This window comes from Heterocephalus glaber, unplaced genomic scaffold (genome assembly GCF_053883595.1).
Source record: "Heterocephalus glaber isolate CG9 unplaced genomic scaffold, H.glaber_assembly_v1.0 deba00001613, whole genome shotgun sequence".
Classification (NCBI taxonomy): Eukaryota; Metazoa; Chordata; class Mammalia; order Rodentia; family Bathyergidae; genus Heterocephalus; species Heterocephalus glaber.
In genome coordinates, this window is record NW_028258384.1 from 14354907 (window position 1) to 14373376 (window position 18470).

General features: G+C 35.6%; 1 protein-coding gene and 1 pseudogene across 1 annotated transcript in view; one reads left to right on the forward strand and one right to left on the reverse strand.

Moving 5' to 3' along the window:
• The window catches only part of Klhl4 (kelch like family member 4), a 137423-nt gene extending 124115 nt beyond the window's left edge, over positions 1–13308 (forward strand). The window contains exons 10-11 of the mRNA XM_004868868.3: positions 10210–10381; positions 11639–13308. Of these exons, the coding sequence (XP_004868925.1) occupies positions 10210–10381; positions 11639–11698 (232 nt within the window). The 3' untranslated portion in view covers positions 11699–13308. The remainder of the gene's footprint in view (positions 1–10209; positions 10382–11638) is intronic.
• Positions 13309–13535: 227 nt separating this feature from the next.
• LOC101726147 (guanine nucleotide-binding protein-like 3 pseudogene) lies at positions 13536–15295 on the reverse strand (annotated as a pseudogene).
• Positions 15296–18470: the final 3175 nt, after the last annotated feature.

Below are 18470 nucleotides of genomic sequence, written 5' to 3' on the forward strand. Positions count from 1 at the left end.
TTGGGCTGTTTCCAAATTTCAGCTATTACAAACTGTGCAGCTATTAACATGGGTGCACATATGTCACTGTGTTACGATTCTTTTAATTCTTTTGAGAACATACCCAGTAGGGGTATAGCTGGGTCAAATAGGACCTGTAATCCTAGTTCTTTGAGGTATCTCCATACTGATTTCCACAGTGGTTATACCAGTTTATACTCCCACCAACAGTGGAGAAGGGTTTCATTTTCTCCACAGGCCCACCAGCATTTGATTTGGTTGATTTCATGATAGCAGCCATTCTTTCTGGGGTGAAGTGGAATCTCAGCATTGTTTTCATTTGGATCTCTCGAATGCCTATTGATGTAGAACACTTTTTCATATGTTTCTTTGCTATTTCTTCATCTTTGAGAAATGTGTGTTCATTTCAGGGCCCGTTTTTGGATTGGTTCTTTAAATTTGGGAGGTCTGTGGTTGTTAAGTTCTTTAAGTATTCTAGATAGCAGACTTTTGTTGGAGGAACAGCTGGTAAAATTTTTTTCCCACATTGTGGGTTGTCTCTTCACATTGTTGGTGGTTTCTCTTCCTGTACAGAAGCTTTTTAATAAGAAGAGATCCCACTTGTTGATTCTTTGTGCTAGTTCATGTGCAACTGAGGTTTAGTTCATTACATATTTTCTTATGCCAACATCTTCAAGAGATCTGATTAACCTCCCTTCCCTCCAGTTTAGTGTTTCTGTTTTAATATATAGATCTTTGATCCATTTCAATTTGACTTTAGTGCATGGTGAGAGACAGAGGTCTAGTTTTAATCTTTGGCAAATTGCAACCAAATTATTGCAGGACCATTTATTAAAGAGGCTGTCCTTTTCACCAGTGAGGGTGTTGGGCTCAATTGTCAAACATGAGATGGATGAGTATGTCTGGAGTTGTTTCTGCATCTTCTAATCTGTTCTATGATTCTTGGGTCTGTTTCTTTGCTAGTACCATGGTGTTTTTATCACAGTAGCTTTGTAGTATAGTTTCAAGTCAGGATTGTGATACCCTCTGCCTTGGTTTTGTTCCCTAGAATTGCTTTAGCTATTCTAGGTCTCTTTTGCTTCCAAATGAATTTTTGGATTTTTCTCTAGTTCTGTAAAATATGCTGTTGCAATTTCCATCTGGATTGCATTGAATCTACACTGGATTTATGGAAATATAGTCATGTTCACTATATTGGTTTTTACTACCCAAGAGCAAGGGATCTCTTTCCATTTTCTGACATTTTTGTTGGTCTCATCAGAGAGCTGTAGTTTTCAGAGTAGAGATCTTTTATTTCTTTAATTAGATTGATTCCTAGGTATTTTAGTTTTTTTGATGTTTGAGAAAGGACTTGTTTCACAAGTTCTTTTCTCAGTGAGTCTGTTATTCATGTACAGGAAAGCTATTGATTTTTTAGTTTTGACCTTGTACACAGCTACTCTACTGAATTTAGCCATTAAGTCTAAAAGGTTTTTGGTGGCTTTTTGGGGGTTTTATCTATAGAGTATCATGTCATCTGCAAATAAGAATAATTTAACTTCTTCATTTCCTATCTTTATTCCTTTTATTTCTTTCTCTTGTCTAATTGGTGTGGCTAATCTTTCCAGAACTATATTGAACAGGAGTGGTGATAGTGGACATCCTTGTCTTGTTTCTGATTTTAATGTGAAAGATTTTGGTTTTTGACCATGTAGTATGATGCTGGCTATTTGTTTTTTCATAGATGGCTTTTATCAGGTTGAGATAAAGACCACCTATTCCAATTTTCTTTGGGGTTTTTATCATGAATATGTGTTGGATTTTAACAAATGCTTTTTTAGCATCTATTGAGATGATCTTATTGCTTTTGTCTTTGACTCTGTTAATATAGTGCATGACATTTATTGATTCACATATGTTGAACAATCCTTGCATCCCTGGGATGAATACCATTTGGTCAAAGTTTATGATATTCTCTATGATCTTCTGCATTCTACTTGCCAGTATCTTATTGAGGATTTTGCATCTATGTTCATTGGGGAAATTGATCTTTAATTCTCTTTTTTGGTTGAGTCTTTTGATGATTTGGAATCAATGTAATGCTTCCTTCTAGGAATGAATTTGGGAGTATTGCTTCCCTTTCAATTTCATTAAAGAGTTTAAGAATTAGTAGCATTAGGTCTTCTGTAAATTTCCTGTAGAATTCAGCAGTGAAGCCATCAGAACCTGGGTTTTTCTTTGTTGGTAAGTTTTTAAATACATTTTCAACAACTTTATTCATTGATATTGGGCTGTATAGAATTCTTATATCTTCTTGGTTCATTCAGTGTTAGTAATTCATATGTGTCTAGGAATCTTTCCATTTCATCTGTGTTTTCCATCTTATTGGAATACAGGTTCTGAAAGTAAGTATTTTGATGATCCTCTGGATTTCTGCTGGATCTGTTGTGATTTCACCATTTTCATTTCTAAATACATGGATTTGAGTCTTTCCTTTTCTTGATAAGGCTTTCTAGGAGTTTGTCAATTTTATTTGTTCTTTAGAACAACCAACTCTTTGATTTACTGACTTTTTTATGGTTGTCATGGTCCCCATTGCTTTGATTTCTGCTGTGATCTTTATAATTTCCTCCCTTATATGAAGTTTGGGTTTGTTTTACTGTTCTTTTTCTAACAGTATAAGTTTCAGCATTAGGTTGTTTATTTGAGCTCTCTCTCTCTCTTTTCCTAATATGGGCATCCATTACTATGAATTTCCCTCATACAACTATTTTAATTGTGTCCCTTAAAATCCAGTGTGTTTTATTGGCATTATTATTATTGATTGTAGAAACTGTCTAATTTCTTCTTTAATTTCCTCTGTGACCTATTGATTGTTTGGGAGGGTTTTATTCAATATATATATATGTGTTAATGAAGTTGTGGTTTCTATGTCTATTGATCTCCAATTTCATGGCACTAAAGTCAGACCATATACAGGGGATAATTTCAATTCCTTTGTATTTACTTAAGCATGTTCTATGGGCTGGCATCTGGTCTATTTTGCAGAAGAACCCATGTGCAGCTGAGAAGAATGCATATTCTGATTTTGAGTGGTGGAACACTCTGTACATATCTATTCAGTCCATTTGTTCAAAAGTTTCACTGAGTTCTACTTTTTCATCATGATTTTTTTTGTCTAGGTGGTCTTCTCTTTGTGACAGTGGGGTATTGAGGTCCCCCACTCCTATTGTATTACTGTTTATTTGATTTTTCACTTTTGTTAATATTAGTCATATATATTTGGGTGCACTATCATTTGGTCCATATATATTTATGATTGTCATTTCTTCCTCTTGCATTGTTCCCTTTACAAGCCTGTAGTGACCTTCTTTGTCTCTCTTAATTAGTTTTTCTTTGATATCCACTTTTTCTGCAAATAGGGTAGATACCCCTTACTTTTTCTGGTTTCCTGTCACATAATTTTTTTCCATCCTTTTACTTTCAGTCTATGAATGTCTTTTTGAATTAAGTCTGTTTTTTGTATGCAATCTATTGTTGAATCTTGCTTCTTGATCAATTATGCCAGTCTTTTTCTTTTGATTGGTGAATTGAGACTATTAACATTGACAGTTATACTTGATATGTATTGATTTATCATTGTCATGATATTTTTCTGTTGTTGGCTCTTTTGGTTTTTTTTTATTTTTCCCCCTTTCCATTTAATTTCTTGCCTTGAATGATGGCCTCATTCTGTTGGGGTTTATAGCATTGTAGTCCTCATTTTTATTTTTTTCTAGGATATTGTTTAGAATGGTTTGGAGTGCAAGTTTTGTATTCATGAAGTTCGTCGGGTGTTCTTCTTGTGAAAGTACCTTGTTTCTCCATCGAGTTTGAAAGATAAGTTTGCAGGATACATCAATCTGGGTTGGAGATTATTTTCTTCTATGGGTTGAAATTCTTCACTCCAGGCTTTTTTTGACTTGAGAGTTTGTGTGGAGAAGTCTGCTGTGATTCTGATGAACTTTCCTTCATATGTGATTTGTTTCTTTTCTCTAACTGCTTTTAATATTTTATACTTCTGTTGGGTTTCTGGAATCTTGACTATTATATGCCTAGGTACAGATTTATTTTATCATGGGTAGTTGGACTCCTATATGCCTTGCTTATTTTTATGTTAAATTCTTTTCCCCTTTTTGTGAAGTTTTCTGCCACTACATCTGTGAATGGGGTTCTTATGTCTTTTCTGCTATCTCCTGCTTTTTCATTGACTCCATTTAATTTATATTATTCTTTATTGCATCATCTAGCAGCTGTTGGATTGATTTCTTGTGGTCTCTTATTATTTTTAAGAACTTTCTCTTTTCATGATAACTAACCACAATCCTGTCTTCTATATCTGATATTATGTCCTCACATTGGCTCATTCTCCTCATTCTGCTGTGTATACTTTCAATTGAGTTTTAATCTCCTGAATATCTGTTTGCAACTGTTTCATGGATTTCATTTCTTTCCTATGCTTGGCATTCATTGTTTCCACTTGTTTCCTATGCTGGTCATTCACGGTTTGCATTTCTTTCCTATGCTTGCTATTCATAGTTTTCGTCTTGCTCCTGAGCTCCTCAGTTTTATTAATCTGTATTTGTTCTATAGTCACTAAGCATGTCTTTCATTCACATCAACATTTCTGTAGTTATCTGGGAAATTATTTCTAATTTCATTTTTTCCAGAGCCTCTTTTATATCTTTTGTTACTTTCCTTGTTATCAGTTCAGGGAGTCCAGATGGCTGACTTTTGCATGTTCCACCTTGTTACCCTGTGGATTTGCCTTTGATGAGCAGGACATCTGAGTTTGCATTTAATTTAGGTGTCTTCTCATTTTTATTTTTTTTTCATATTTTTGTTTTAATTCCTGGGTTGATACTTGTATATTGCTTATTGTGAGTATTTTTATCACTAGTATTTAGAACCCTTAGGGAATTACTACTCCTCAGAGTTGTCTTTCAGAGATGGTCTTTGGGTTTTTAATCTTAGGCAATCTCAATTTTGGTATACCATGAAGTACAGCTGATTAGAACAACCAGGTCACCTTGAGCAAAGTAATACATCAGCATCAGCAAAAGCATCAAACACAGCTTAGAAAATGACAAATTGTGGTAATTATTAATCTACCACCTTTAACCACATGAGCTAGACTTGTGGTTATATAGCAAAATCAAGGACCAACCAGAAATAAGTATGCAGTAAATAAGCCCATCAGTATAGTGAATTTACTCTCCCAGAAGAAGACTTAAAGGGAGGTGGAGGAAGGAAAGAGAAATAGGAGTAGAAAAGGTTAGAAGTAGGGCTAGAGCACACAGGAAGATCATGTAAACTTTGTGAAACTGGTAAAGACAGGAGGAAAAGAAAGAAGGGAGGAACTAAAACAAGAACAGAATAGGAAAATTAGGGATGGTATTCATGCTTTTAGAGAAATAATAACAATCAAGGAAAAACAAAACATCAGAAAAACAGGAACAAGTGGGGAGAGAACAGAAAAGAAGAAGGAGGAGGAGGAGGAGAAGAAGGAGGAGAAGAAGGAGAAGAAGGAAAAGAAGGAGAAGAAAGAGGAGAAGGAGAGGGAGAGGGAGAAGGAGTTAAAACAAAACAAAAGGCTCTTTCAAGGAGTGTCTCTGCTGTGGGTGGTAGACAACATGGACAGCAGCCTGCAGATCTGAGTCAATTGATCTCAGTGAGCCAGCTGTAGTCCACTGAGATTCAGACTGGTTTCTGGCTGCAAGGCCTGAATTGAGCTCCCTGATCTCCTGTGGGCTTCAACTCTGCATGTTTCTGTTGCAGCTTTGATCCACCCCTCTCCCACAGCAATTCTGTGTTCTGGTAAGAGGTGCTGATCCCAACAACTGTAGTCTGCTGTGCCTTTATTACAGTGACTCACTTTGCTCTCCCAGTGGGCTTCAATTCTCAACAACAAGCCTCAGAGGTGCTCTCTCTCAGCTGCTCACCACTCTGCCATCTTCCAACTTCTGGAGCTCAGAAGGATGGTTTTTCTGCTCTCTGCCCTTGTCTGGATCTGGCCATCACTCTCTTAGGGGATTCACTGATGATGGCGCATGCTAGCGGTCCCCCTGGTGAAGGCTCACAAGCCCAGTCCCCATAGTGAAGGTGCACATAGGCAGACCTGGGCAGAACTACTAGTGAAGGCATATGTGCATGGTGGCACTGGTCTGTTATGCATTTTTTTGGTTAAATTATTTTATTGATACATTTTATGTATACAACACAAGTACATTTCTCATTGGGAACCGGTACCTTTATATGATGCATCTTGGTTCTTATTTTTTCCCCATTCCTAACCTTCCCTATTTACAAAGACATTATTTCCATTTTTTCATTTCTCATCATTTTCCTTTCCCTTCTTTCCTTTCCCCTGCCCCTCCCACTACCCCTACCCCTTTGGACCTTTCTTCCTATTTTGTATTATCGATTATTCATTCTAATCATTGATACATTTTAGGTATACAATATAATGACATTCATCACTGGAAATTTGCACCTTTACATAATCTCTCTTGGTTCTTATTTTTCACCCTTGCCAAGCCCTCCCTTCAACCCCTCCATTCCTCCCTATTTACAAAGATTTTGTTTCTATTTTTCCATTTTCTCATATTAATTCCATTCCCTTCTATCCTTTCCCCTACTTCCTTCCTTCCTTTTTGTATCATTCTCTTAGTCTCCATTGCATTGATTTTTCCTCTGATCTTTATAATTTCCTCTCTTGTATGAGCTTTGGGGTTGTCCTGCTCTTCTTTTTCTAGAAGCTTGAGGTTCAGCATCAGGTTGTTTAATTGGGCTCGTTCTGTTTTCCTAATATGTGTATTCATTGCTATGAATTTCCCTCAAAAGACTGCTTTCATTGTGTCCCATAGATTGCGATATGTTGCATTGTCTTTGTCATTTAATTGAAGGAACTGTCTGATTTCTTCTTTAATTTGTTCTATGACCCATTGGTTATTCAGAAGTGTGTTGTTCAATTTCCATGTGTTTATGATATTTTTCGAGTTTCCTTTGCTATGGATCTCCAGTTTCATTGCACTATGGTCTGATAATATACAGGGGATAACTTCAATTCCTTTGCACTTAAACTTGTTCTGTGTGTGAGTATGTGGCCTATTTTGGAGAATGACCCATGCGCAGCTGAGAAGAATGTGTATTCTGATTTTGGGGGTGGAAGACTCTGTAAACATCTGTTAAGTTCATTTGTTCAAGAGTTCGATCGAGTTCTAGTATTTCATTACTTATTTTTTGTCTAGCTGATCTATCTGTTTGTGACAGTGGGGTGTTGAGGTCCCCCACTACAATTGTATTTGTGCATATATGACTTTTCATGTCCATTAGTATTTGTTTTATATAGTTGGGTGCACCAGTGTTTGGTGCATAGATATTTATGATTGCCATTTCTTCCTCTTGGATTGTTCCCTTTACAAGGATGTAGTGTCCTTCTTCATCTCTCTTAATCAGTGTTGGTTTGAAATCTACTTGATCTGCAAAGAGGATAGCTACTCCTGCTTTTTTTCGGGTTCCCATTGCATGGAGTATTGTTTTCCACCCTTTAACTTTCAGTCTATGAGTTTCCTTTTGAATTAAGTGTGTTTCTTGTATGCAGCATATTGTTGGATTTTGCTTCTTGACCCATTCTGCAAGTCTGTTTCTTTTGATTGGTGAATTGAGACCATTAACGTTGATGGTTATAACTGAAATGTATTGACTTGTCATTGCCATGACTTTTTCTTTTCGTTGGGTTCTCCCCCTTTACATTTAATTTCTTGTCATGCCAGATGGGTTCATTCTGCTTTTCTTCCTGGGGTTGTGATCCTCAATGTCTGTTCCTAGGATATTGTGTAAAATTCTTTGGAGTGCTGGTTTGGTATTCACGAAGTTCCTAAGGTGCTCTTTGTTCTGAAAGTATCTTATTTCTCCATCCATTTTGAAAGATAGTTTTGCAAGGTACATCAATCTGGTTTGGAGGCTGCTTTCTTTTAGAGTTTGGAATATGTCACTCCTAGATCTTCTTGTCTTGATGGTTTGTGTTGAGATGTCACCTGTGATTCTGATGGGCTTTGCTTTGTATGTGATTTGTTTCTTTTCTCTAACTGCTTGTAGAACTTTGTTTTTCTGTTGAGTTTCTGAAATCTTAACAATTATATGCCTATGTGTAGATTTTTTTGGATCAAGGCTATTTGGAGTCCTATATGCCTCACTTATCTGTATGTCAAGTTCTTTTCCCCTGCTTGGGAAATTTTCTGCCATTACTTCTGTGAAGAAAATTTTTATGTCATCTGCACTCTTTCCTCTTTCTTCATTGACTCCAATCAGATGTTATTCTTCTTTGCATCATCTAGCAGCTGCTGGATTGATTTCTCATGTTCCCTTATAATTTTGAAGCAATTTTTCTTTTCCTGGTCACTAATTGCAATCTTATTTTCTATATCTGAAATTCTGTCCTCACATTGGCTCATTCTGCTGTGTAGACTTTCAATGGAGATTTTCATCTGGAAATCTATTTGCGTCTGTTTTATGGATTCCATTTGTCTCCTATATTGGGATTCCATCATGTTCCTGAGCTCCTCTCTCGATTTATTAATCATGTCTTCTACTAGGAGCACAATTTCTCCTGTTATCTGAGAAATTATTTCTGATTTCATCTTTTCCAGATCCCCTTTTGTTGCCAGATCAGTGGGTCCAGGTGGTTGAGTATAAGAATGTTCTACCTCATTTCCATTTTGGATTGCTGTAGATGATCTGGAAGTCTGGTTTTGAGACTTATTTATGTGTTTTCTCATTTCCATTGTGGGGGCAGTGCGGGTACTGTTGGTGCCCGTGTGGCTCACCTCCTCTGAGCTGGGAGTGGTGTGACAGGGGCCAGGAACAGTGGTAGTGATGGTGGCTGGGAAGCTCCTTCCTCTGGACCAGGAGCAGTGGGACAGTGGCTCAGAAGCCCCTACCTCTGGGCCGGGAGTGGTGGGATGGATGGCAGCCTGGAAGCCCCTTCCTCTGGGCCAGGAGTGGCAGTATGGATGGTGGTCCCAAAGCCCTTTGGGAGTGGCGAGAAGGATGGTGGCCTGGATGCCCCTTCCTCTGGACCAGAAGCAGTGGGATGGCAGCTCAGAAGCCCCTACCTCTGTGCTGGGAGCAGCAGGACAGATGGCGGCCCAGAAGCCCCTTCCTCTGGGCCGGAAGCGACAGGAGGGATATGTTATGCATTTTTAAAAATAAGATTGAGTTTGAAAACCTATTTCTAGGGAAGCTTTTATTTAATATTACCTTCATAATTCTTTTTCACTCTGCTTACTGAAAATTTTGGGGGATAAGGAATTATCTTCAGATTAAAATGTAAAACAGTCCTAAGCTCCTGTGATGATAATGAAGAGCCCTAAGAAGGGAAATAGGATAAGAATATCTATAGTCATTTTAATACAAATAATATTAAAATCAAAGTACTATATTACATTAAGCAAAATTAAACAAAAGCAATTATATTGTATGATTTTTTATGAAAAAAAGAGCAGTTAAGATGCGTTATGTACATGTACCAACTACACATAAGGGATATAAATATTATGTACTGTAAATAGGTACTAATATAAAAGAAAATAATAGTATACCCAAAAGCAATTATATTTATGTTTTTTGTTTTTTAATTTTTATTTCTATATATATGTGATACATGATAAATATTTTCCCTAGGGGGTATTGATAGACATATATATCACATCTTTTGTACTTTGCTTGCTCCTCCCATCAGACTTATCTCTTCCTATTGGACAAAGTTTATTTGTCTGTTTCCTATCATCTTTCATTTTAAATATATGTTCTCATTTGAACAGAATCAGGCATCTCATATATCATTTTAAAGTTCAAATAATTAAAAAAAACACCCTAACTTGAAGACTAAAAGTGATGGGGGTAATTTTTCATATAATATTAATGTCACAATATGTGAAATTTCCTAAAAAACAATCTTAGTACTGATTAATGCACAATATTTAAGAAAAAAATATTGTTTTGATAGGCTTGAGAGATCTCTGGTGCATGAAGAGAATTTTGTAATATACATATCCTTAACATTATTATTCACGCTTCACTTGATATTTATAATGTGTTTTAATTATGTTATAGATAGTTGTGTATTTTATAAATACCTTTATTTTGTTTTGGCTTTTCTGTCTCAATTTTCTTCCTAAATTTTTAAAGATATGATCCAAAAAATGATTCATGGTCAACTATGGCACCCCTGAGTGTTCCTCGAGATGCTGTTGCTGTGTGTTCCCTTGGAGACAAACTCTATGTGGTTGGAGGATATGATGGACACACTTATTTGAACACTGTTGAGTCATATGATGCTCAGAAAAATGAATGGAATGAGGTACTCTCCTAAAAATATTCAAAAGAGTGTATTCCACTTTTAAGATATGTTTTTGAAATTAAATCTATTCTCTTCAACTCTAGAGCTTAAAAGAATCTTTTGGTAAAATTGATAGTATGTGTTTCATCTATACCTTAGAGAATTACTAGTAGGTCTAGTGATCCTTATCAGCATTCATTAGTGCTTACATGAAAGAGCATAGTCCTAATTATTGGTTGATGCCCAGAAAAAAAAAAAAAAAAAAACAACTTCAAACTCCTCTTATACAGACTGCTCCTAACTTCTTCATTTATTCAAGAAATTTACCACACACTAGGTGGCCAGAATTAAACTTTCTCAAAGGAGCTGGACATTTAATAGAGCAAATTTCAAGGATTGTACAGAAAGGAGAACTGCAAGGACATCTTGGAAGTGTTAAATGCAAATGGCCCTTTTGAGAGCTTTACAAGTGCTAACTCTTGATTTATTTAAAAAATATGGATAATTTGCCAGCTAAATAATAGGTTAATAAAAATGGTGCATGGTTAACTTTTTTCCATCTTCACAAACAGGCAAACTTTGTAATTAAGATCCAACTTCACTTACATTATAGTGACTTCATCCTACACTAAATTGTATTGGGTTTTAAATAAACAGCTATTAATATTACCATAGCTGATAACAGTTTCTGTCTCTGTCCTCTAAAATATGGTTTATTAAAACTCTCAGAGCATGTAGCTAGCTCCATACTTTAATAATGTTTAAGACCAAACAAATTGAAAGGAAAAATGGGCAACAAGGTTGTTATATCAATTGCAATAATACAAATGTGTGACTAAGCTTACAGAATTTACTTTTCTAAATATTATACACCAGTAACTAGGGAGACCTAGATACTATTTCTGGCTCTCTCATTCTTTCTTTACCTTATCTTGCAGAGAGTGAATGAGAATTAACAGAGTGGAACTGTAATTATGTAATTCAAATTTTTGTTATTCATTATTCAAACTGGCAAAATTACCTTGATAGGTATTTTTAGCTGTAATTTTTCAAGTGAGAAAATTGTGAGCAAGTTGAAATTCACTCAAGATCTTCTGATACTTAAACACTATTTTAAATGCCTTCCCCGCATTACACTGTTATCTGGACTGCATTTTCTCTTATCTTTATACAAGATGAAGTTTAGACCAAAATAAGTAAGGTCTTTTCTACTCCAACATTCTATAGTATGATAAAGACAGAATTCAAACAGTGCTCCTTCCCTTGCTTTTGTTTTAGGAAGTTCCTGTTAACATTGGAAGAGCTGGTGCGTGTGTTGTGGTGGTGAAGCGGCCTTAAAATTATCTTTGTCAAGTACAATGAAACTGGTTAACTTCAAGAAAGAGAGAAGGAAGAAGGGCAAAAGAAGAAATATGCTTTCATTCAGTAATTAATTACCAAAATTGAAAATTGTTTCATTTTAATATGATTTGGAATTGTTTTAATTTGTAAACCCTAAACAAGATTTTCAACATGAAATGCATAGGAAAGCTAATTTTATGTGCTGTCCCAGTTGATAATATAAAGGGAAATCTAGTTAGGTAGGTTTAGCTTTGTTACTACAAATGTTAAAATAGTTAATAAAATTAATAGTGATGAAAATGTAAGATTTATAAAAGCATTAGTAATTTCTGATAAGACCATTAAAAGTTAATTTTTTCCTCTTTGCCAATTGCAACTGTTAGGTAAATTTATATAACGCTCACCAATCTGAAAATTGTTTGACATTGTTTATTCTCAGGATATGAAAGTATGACAGAACTGTTCAAATCAATACACTGGATTCCAATCAACTTGGGGATATATCAAAGCTCTGTCACTTACGAGTGGTATAATCTTTTTAATTGAAAAATGCTACACTATTGCCTGGAATATAATTTAGTATAAAAAGATAATGTCTGTCTTAAATGCAAAGTCTGATTGTCAGTGAGATACCATTTTTATTCAAATAATATGCCCCAAAACTAAATAATCCCTCACACTTACCAACATGAAAGGATTTACAATTTCATGGCTGAAAAACTGGTTCATTGTCATAATTTGATATGCTGATTATAGTATATCAAACTTTCACAAACTTACTTTTCTACCTGAGAACACATATAAATTTTATATATCTTAACATATTGTTGCCAGTGAAATAGTTGCCCTTGAAATATTATTGTGATGTTAGTTACACAATTTTCTTTTGGTACTGGGGATCGAACTGGTGTCATTGTGCTTGCAAGGCAGGCAGCAGAAACACTGAGTTAAATACCCGGCCCTAGTTACACAATTTTTACAGTAACGGTGAATATTTATGATTGATACAAATTCTGACCTCAGTTTCAGATAGTCATGGGCACATTTGAATACAGTAATATTCTCAAGTACTTATGTAAACTCTGTAAACACATACTATTAAGTTAATCAACTTTTTAAAAATGTGTAAGTGAATTAAAATTCAGAAGATGTTATATAATATTAACATATAGAAACACCAGAATCTTTAGTATGCATGTACAATTCTAGAGTTAACTTTTATTTACCAAAATATGCTTTTATGTTAGTGATATATGTATCTGGAGGAAAATGTTAAAGATATATACACAAAAAACACATTTTTTTAAATTTTAAAAAAGGTGATTTCAGTAGTATTTTAACTTTAAGTTCTTTTTTTCATTCAATTATAAAATTATAATGTGAAATATTGAAACAAACTTCCTTATGAAAGTAAATTTTAAGTAAACTTTCAATTTTAAAGTTTTTGCAGTATGTTCTTTTAAAAAACGTGGTATTTTACATTGTGAAACCATCAAAATCTAGAGAGATGCTCATAAAATGCACAATCTTTTAAGTTTGAAAAAAGATAACTTGTACAACTATATTTGTACTATGAATTTAAATAAAATCTATTTCCTGTGGTTATGAAAAGAATATACCTTAGAATATGTCAAGTGAAACCTACTTGAACTTTCTGATCTTGTATTACTATATTAGCTAAAATAATTACAAAAATTCCCTCATTTGTTTCTTTTTTTAATACTTTAATTGCTTTAATGTGTACATAATGATATATATTCACAAAATTTATACAGCTTATGTCATACCAACACTGGCGCATTACATACCTACAACACTTTAGCAGTTAGCCTGAAATGTCAAGAAAATCCTTATAAAAGGATAAGATTCTGTTACACATAATCTGTGCTGAAGTCATAAGCATCATCCTCTTTAGTCTTTTCATCCAAGATAATAAAAGATCTTGCAGATGGTTCACCTGCTATAGATTCCTCTGGCAGTGCCTCACCTATCTCTTCTATAGGAGATGTGTCTGAGATCCTTTCCTTATCTTCCTTATCTTCACCGTCCTCTCTTTCCTCCTGTTTCCCCTGATGCCTCAGTTTTGGCAATTCAGGTATGTCTTTTTCCTCCCTTATTCCATTTGTCAGGCCGGAAGACCAGAAAAGTATGCTATTGGCTGGAGAAGGCCCTGGATGGCTTCTATGTTGTGTGCATTGTTCTTTTCCAGTTCTTCCAGATTAAAGCCCCTTTCACATCTGCCACAATATTCTCACTAAAATGTGGGGGAGGAGTCCAGAGTGTAGGGGGTTGGCAATAGTAACCTAATGAAGCACCTGTCCACTCAGACCACAGCAATTTGGCAGCATGTTCAACATTTGGACTTCTACCTTTTTGGTGCAGACCTCTTCTCTGAGCAAGATTAGTAAAAATTCCAGAGAATTCTTACAGTCTGGGACATTATATTTTAGAACTACCTGTCTAGCATCAGCCTGGGACAGGATGACACTGGCAGCCTCCAATGGCTTTAGTACCTCAATACTTGCTTCACTCCTCAGAGCAAGTGCAGTGGAGGAGTTAAGTGGTGACACAATAAAACATGGACTATCTATGATTGTGATCTGTTTGTCCAAGTGAACAACCTTCATGCTCCTTGTAAGCCCCATGGATATACCAACATTACATACTCATTCTTGTTTTAAACTATGATGCTGCTTTTCCCCACATTTGGGAAACCATTCACTCCAACCTGGATAGGCTTTCCCAAAGTCTCTTGAAAACCTCCAAGAAGTTTCAAAAGGCCCTCTTTTCCAAAGCAGACTTTACATTTCAATGAAACAGCTTTCTTACTTACCTTGGTTATCTTCCCTTTATCCTTCGGATTTGTAAAGGCTTTGAAAACCACTGTTGGCAATTCTTTCCTCAAATAATTGAGCCAATTCTCCAAATTCTCCTTTGGTACCAGATCTGATTTATTTAATACGAGTACCAGCTTTTTATGTCCATTCTGGACAATCACCTCTTCTACCTGAGGACACCTGCAACCAAGAGGATCTCTGGCATCCAGTACCTCTAGCAAAATATCTGAGGCCTCGATCACCTTTTTAAGTTCCTGACAATGTACTGTCTTCGGATTCTGTTTGCTCAGCTTGGCTTTCTTAGGTTTGCTTTGTCCAAATTCCTCCACAGATTGGACATTAGATGGTTCATCAGCAGGATCAGTTTCAAGTTTTCTTTTCTTGTCTTGTTCCTTCTGCCGATCAAGTCTCTGCTGCTGTTTTAATTCTTCAAGCTGCTGTTGTCTTAGCTCAGCTTCCCAAAGAAGAGCCTCCTTAAAGGGGGAACTGTTCGCAATTCCCAGATCTTTCCTAGGCTTTGTTGTGTCCCCGGTTTTTGTCCTCCTTCCTCAATTTTAGATGGTGTTCTCGAACCTTTTTTTTAATAGCATTTATGGCAGGTCATGCGTTTACTCGCTTTCTTTAACTTTGGCCGCTTCATGCTGGCTGTGGAAACGGTAGATGCAGCATGAGCAGCAGGGACAAGTTGACTCTGCTGGCACCACGTTCAAACTCCTCATTTGTTTCTTACACCTGCCATTGTTGTTATTTCAAAATAGAGGACTATGGACTTTTCTAGGTATAGTGAAGATAGAGATATAGGGTCTTTAAACCATTGGTAGCCCTGTTGGAGCTTTTGGATTGATTTAACATTTTATTCAAACCAGTGTAGAAGTTACTTCAACCTTTATTTCTAACACAAATTTTGACCTGCCAAGTTAAATTAGGCATAAACCAGAGGGTAAGGTACAGATAAAAGGACATTATCACTGCCCAGCTCACCAATGCTCCAGTAATGGATACATGGTAGACTGGTCAAGCAAATGGAGATTGAAGACCATCTTCTTCATATTCTAGCTATATTTACTTTAGTTTCAGTATTTATTCATTTGTAAGAAACACACAAATTTGCCACTGCATGGTTGCATTTGAAAATTATGTTTGCGACACTATGGCCTAATGCAAGATGCCAAAATCTGAGCAGATTTGAGCAAGAGTGCTAGAGAACTAGAGAAGCCAAGAGCAGTAAAACACACTTGTACTTGTCTCTGTCAAATATAGTTGAGAGAATAAGGGATAAGGACTGGCCCCTTGCTGCCATACTTCAGTTGAGATGACCTATCAGAACGAGTGTAAACATAGTAAAACGGGGATGATAATTTATATATTCTTTGAAAAAATATAAGTGTTCACATTTAGACATTATATTCAGATTGGAAAGAAAATTTTGCTTCTTGATTTTTCTGTTTTTCATGATGACTGTGCTCAGTATCCTCTACAATACAATATTCAGGCTTCATTATAATATTCCATCACTAATTTTTCTGTATTTCTACATGTCTTATAGAGACTATGAAATGCATTCTATACCACACAGCCACTGAAGGAGATTCTGAAGCACTAAATTCTGGTCACCCCTCTCCAAAATTATGCCATACATCAACTTGACTCGACTCGGATGTATCTGCATTTCCATTTTGATGTGGAAGGAACACTTAAAGGCAGCTAATTTCTAGAGTCCCAAATACAATTACATTATAGTAAAATAAATACTTTTCCTTTTCCCCATTTCCCAGAAAATAATTCCTAAAATCACTGAGCTCCCCGTAACCATGCTTGTCTTCTAGTGAGTTGCCTGGTAGCTTATAGCCCCCAGATAACTTCAAGATGTGGCTGGGCACAGGAGATACTAAGCAATGATTAGAGGATTGGGACTGTTCAAACCTATTCACCAACAACTAAGAAGAGTTCGGGCTGCAGGTTCAATTGACAACCAATGATCAATGTTTAACCAAACAGACTTTCATAATGAACCCTCTATAGAAACCCAGAAGTACCTGTTGGGGAACTTTGAGACTGCTAAACTTGTGGAGGGTTCTTTTGGGGGAAGATGGCTTAATCAGTGGGTAGAAAAGCTCTACATCTCTTCCCTCATATCTTGCACTATCTTTTCCTTCCATGTTCATCAATATTTTTGTAATATCCTTTATAACAAGGTAGTAAATATATGTAACTATGTCCTGTAAGCAGGTCTAGAAAATTAATTGAACTTAAAGAGCAGATCCTGGGAACTCCAATTTACAGCAAGTTGATCTGAAGCAGAAGTGAATCAACCTAGGGCTTACAAGTGACATTTGAATAGGGAGAAACAATACTGGAAACTGAGGCTTCCACCTTTGAAATCTGATGCTATTTCCAGGTAGATAGGATCAGAACTGAATTTACTAGAATACGTGCCATTGGTGTTCACTACAGAATTTCTTTCTTGTTTGGAATTTGGGAAGAAAAAAGATCACACACATTTTGTCACAGAAGTATTTTGTTTTCTGAGAATACACTAGGAAACACACACAATTTGTTTCTTCCTATATACAGGCAATACAAAAAACTGAAATTTTAGATTTTCTCTGAATTTTTTTATATATTAAATTTTTTTATCAGCATATGTTTGCAGTACATACATTTTACAATCATAGTGGGGAATGGGTAAATGTACCTGCTACAGCATATTTAATTTTGTAATTCCCTTGCCCTTCCCACCTGGCTCCATCCCTCTAATTCCTCTTTCTAACTTTTTATTCTTGTTGATATTATTAAACTTAGTTCATGTTTATGACATGTTTACATTCATTGAGATTATTAGGATCCTGTACATGGCATATCTTTATTCTACTTATTTCCCCATGCCTTTCTCCTCAACCCTCACCTTTGGTCCCTTGGACCCTTTGCCACTTTTTGAAAAAGATCATCCCCCTGTCTTCTTGCATCCTTACTTTGTTATTCTCTTTCTTTGTACTTTGCCTTACTCAAATGAGAGCTATCATGAGGTATTTAAGCTTGTGCGTCTGGTTTATTTCACTCTACATTATATTTCCCAAGTGCACCCATTTTCCTACAAATTTCTCAAATTGGTTCTTCTTTATAGGTGAGTAGTATTCCATTAAATATAGATACCACATTTTCTTTATCCCATCTTCTGTTGATGGGTATTACAGACTAAAACACTTTTGTACAGTAAAATAATCAATTATTAGAGTGAAAAGACAAAATACAGAATGGGAAAAAGCTACTCCTCAGACAAAGACTAAAAAATGGAAATGAAGTATGCAAATAGAGAAGGGTGGAGGGGGGAAGGGTGCACAGGTATACTGGAAAAAATCAGAACCAAGATACATCATGTACAGATACAAGCACGCAATGATAAATGGAAATGTATTGTGTACCTAAAATGTACCAATAAAAGAATTTAAGCAAAAAAAGACATATCCAGAATATATTTTAAAAACTCAAAAAATGATACCACATAAAATTAAAGACTCAGTCATGAAATGGGCAAGAGAAATGAATAGACAGTTCACATAGAAAGAAACCAACAAATATATGAAAAAATGTTTAACATCTCTGACCATCACAGAAATGGAAATTAAAACAATACTAAAATTTCATCTCTTTCCAGATAGAATTGCAGTTATGAACAAAAAAAATAACAAATGCTGGTGTGGCTTTGTTGAAAAAGGAACCCTCTTAAACTTTGTAACGTGACTCCTAGATTGTGAGTTTAGTCTTAGAAAAGAAAAAAAATGGCCATGAAATTTGTTTTCTCATCTGGCACCATTATTTGTCCACATTCTCTTTCTATTTTCAAGTTACTTTTCTTCTTTGACATGGAATATTTTTACATCATATCTCAATTGCTGGAAACACAAGGGGCCAACCTAAATAATGGGAGAATA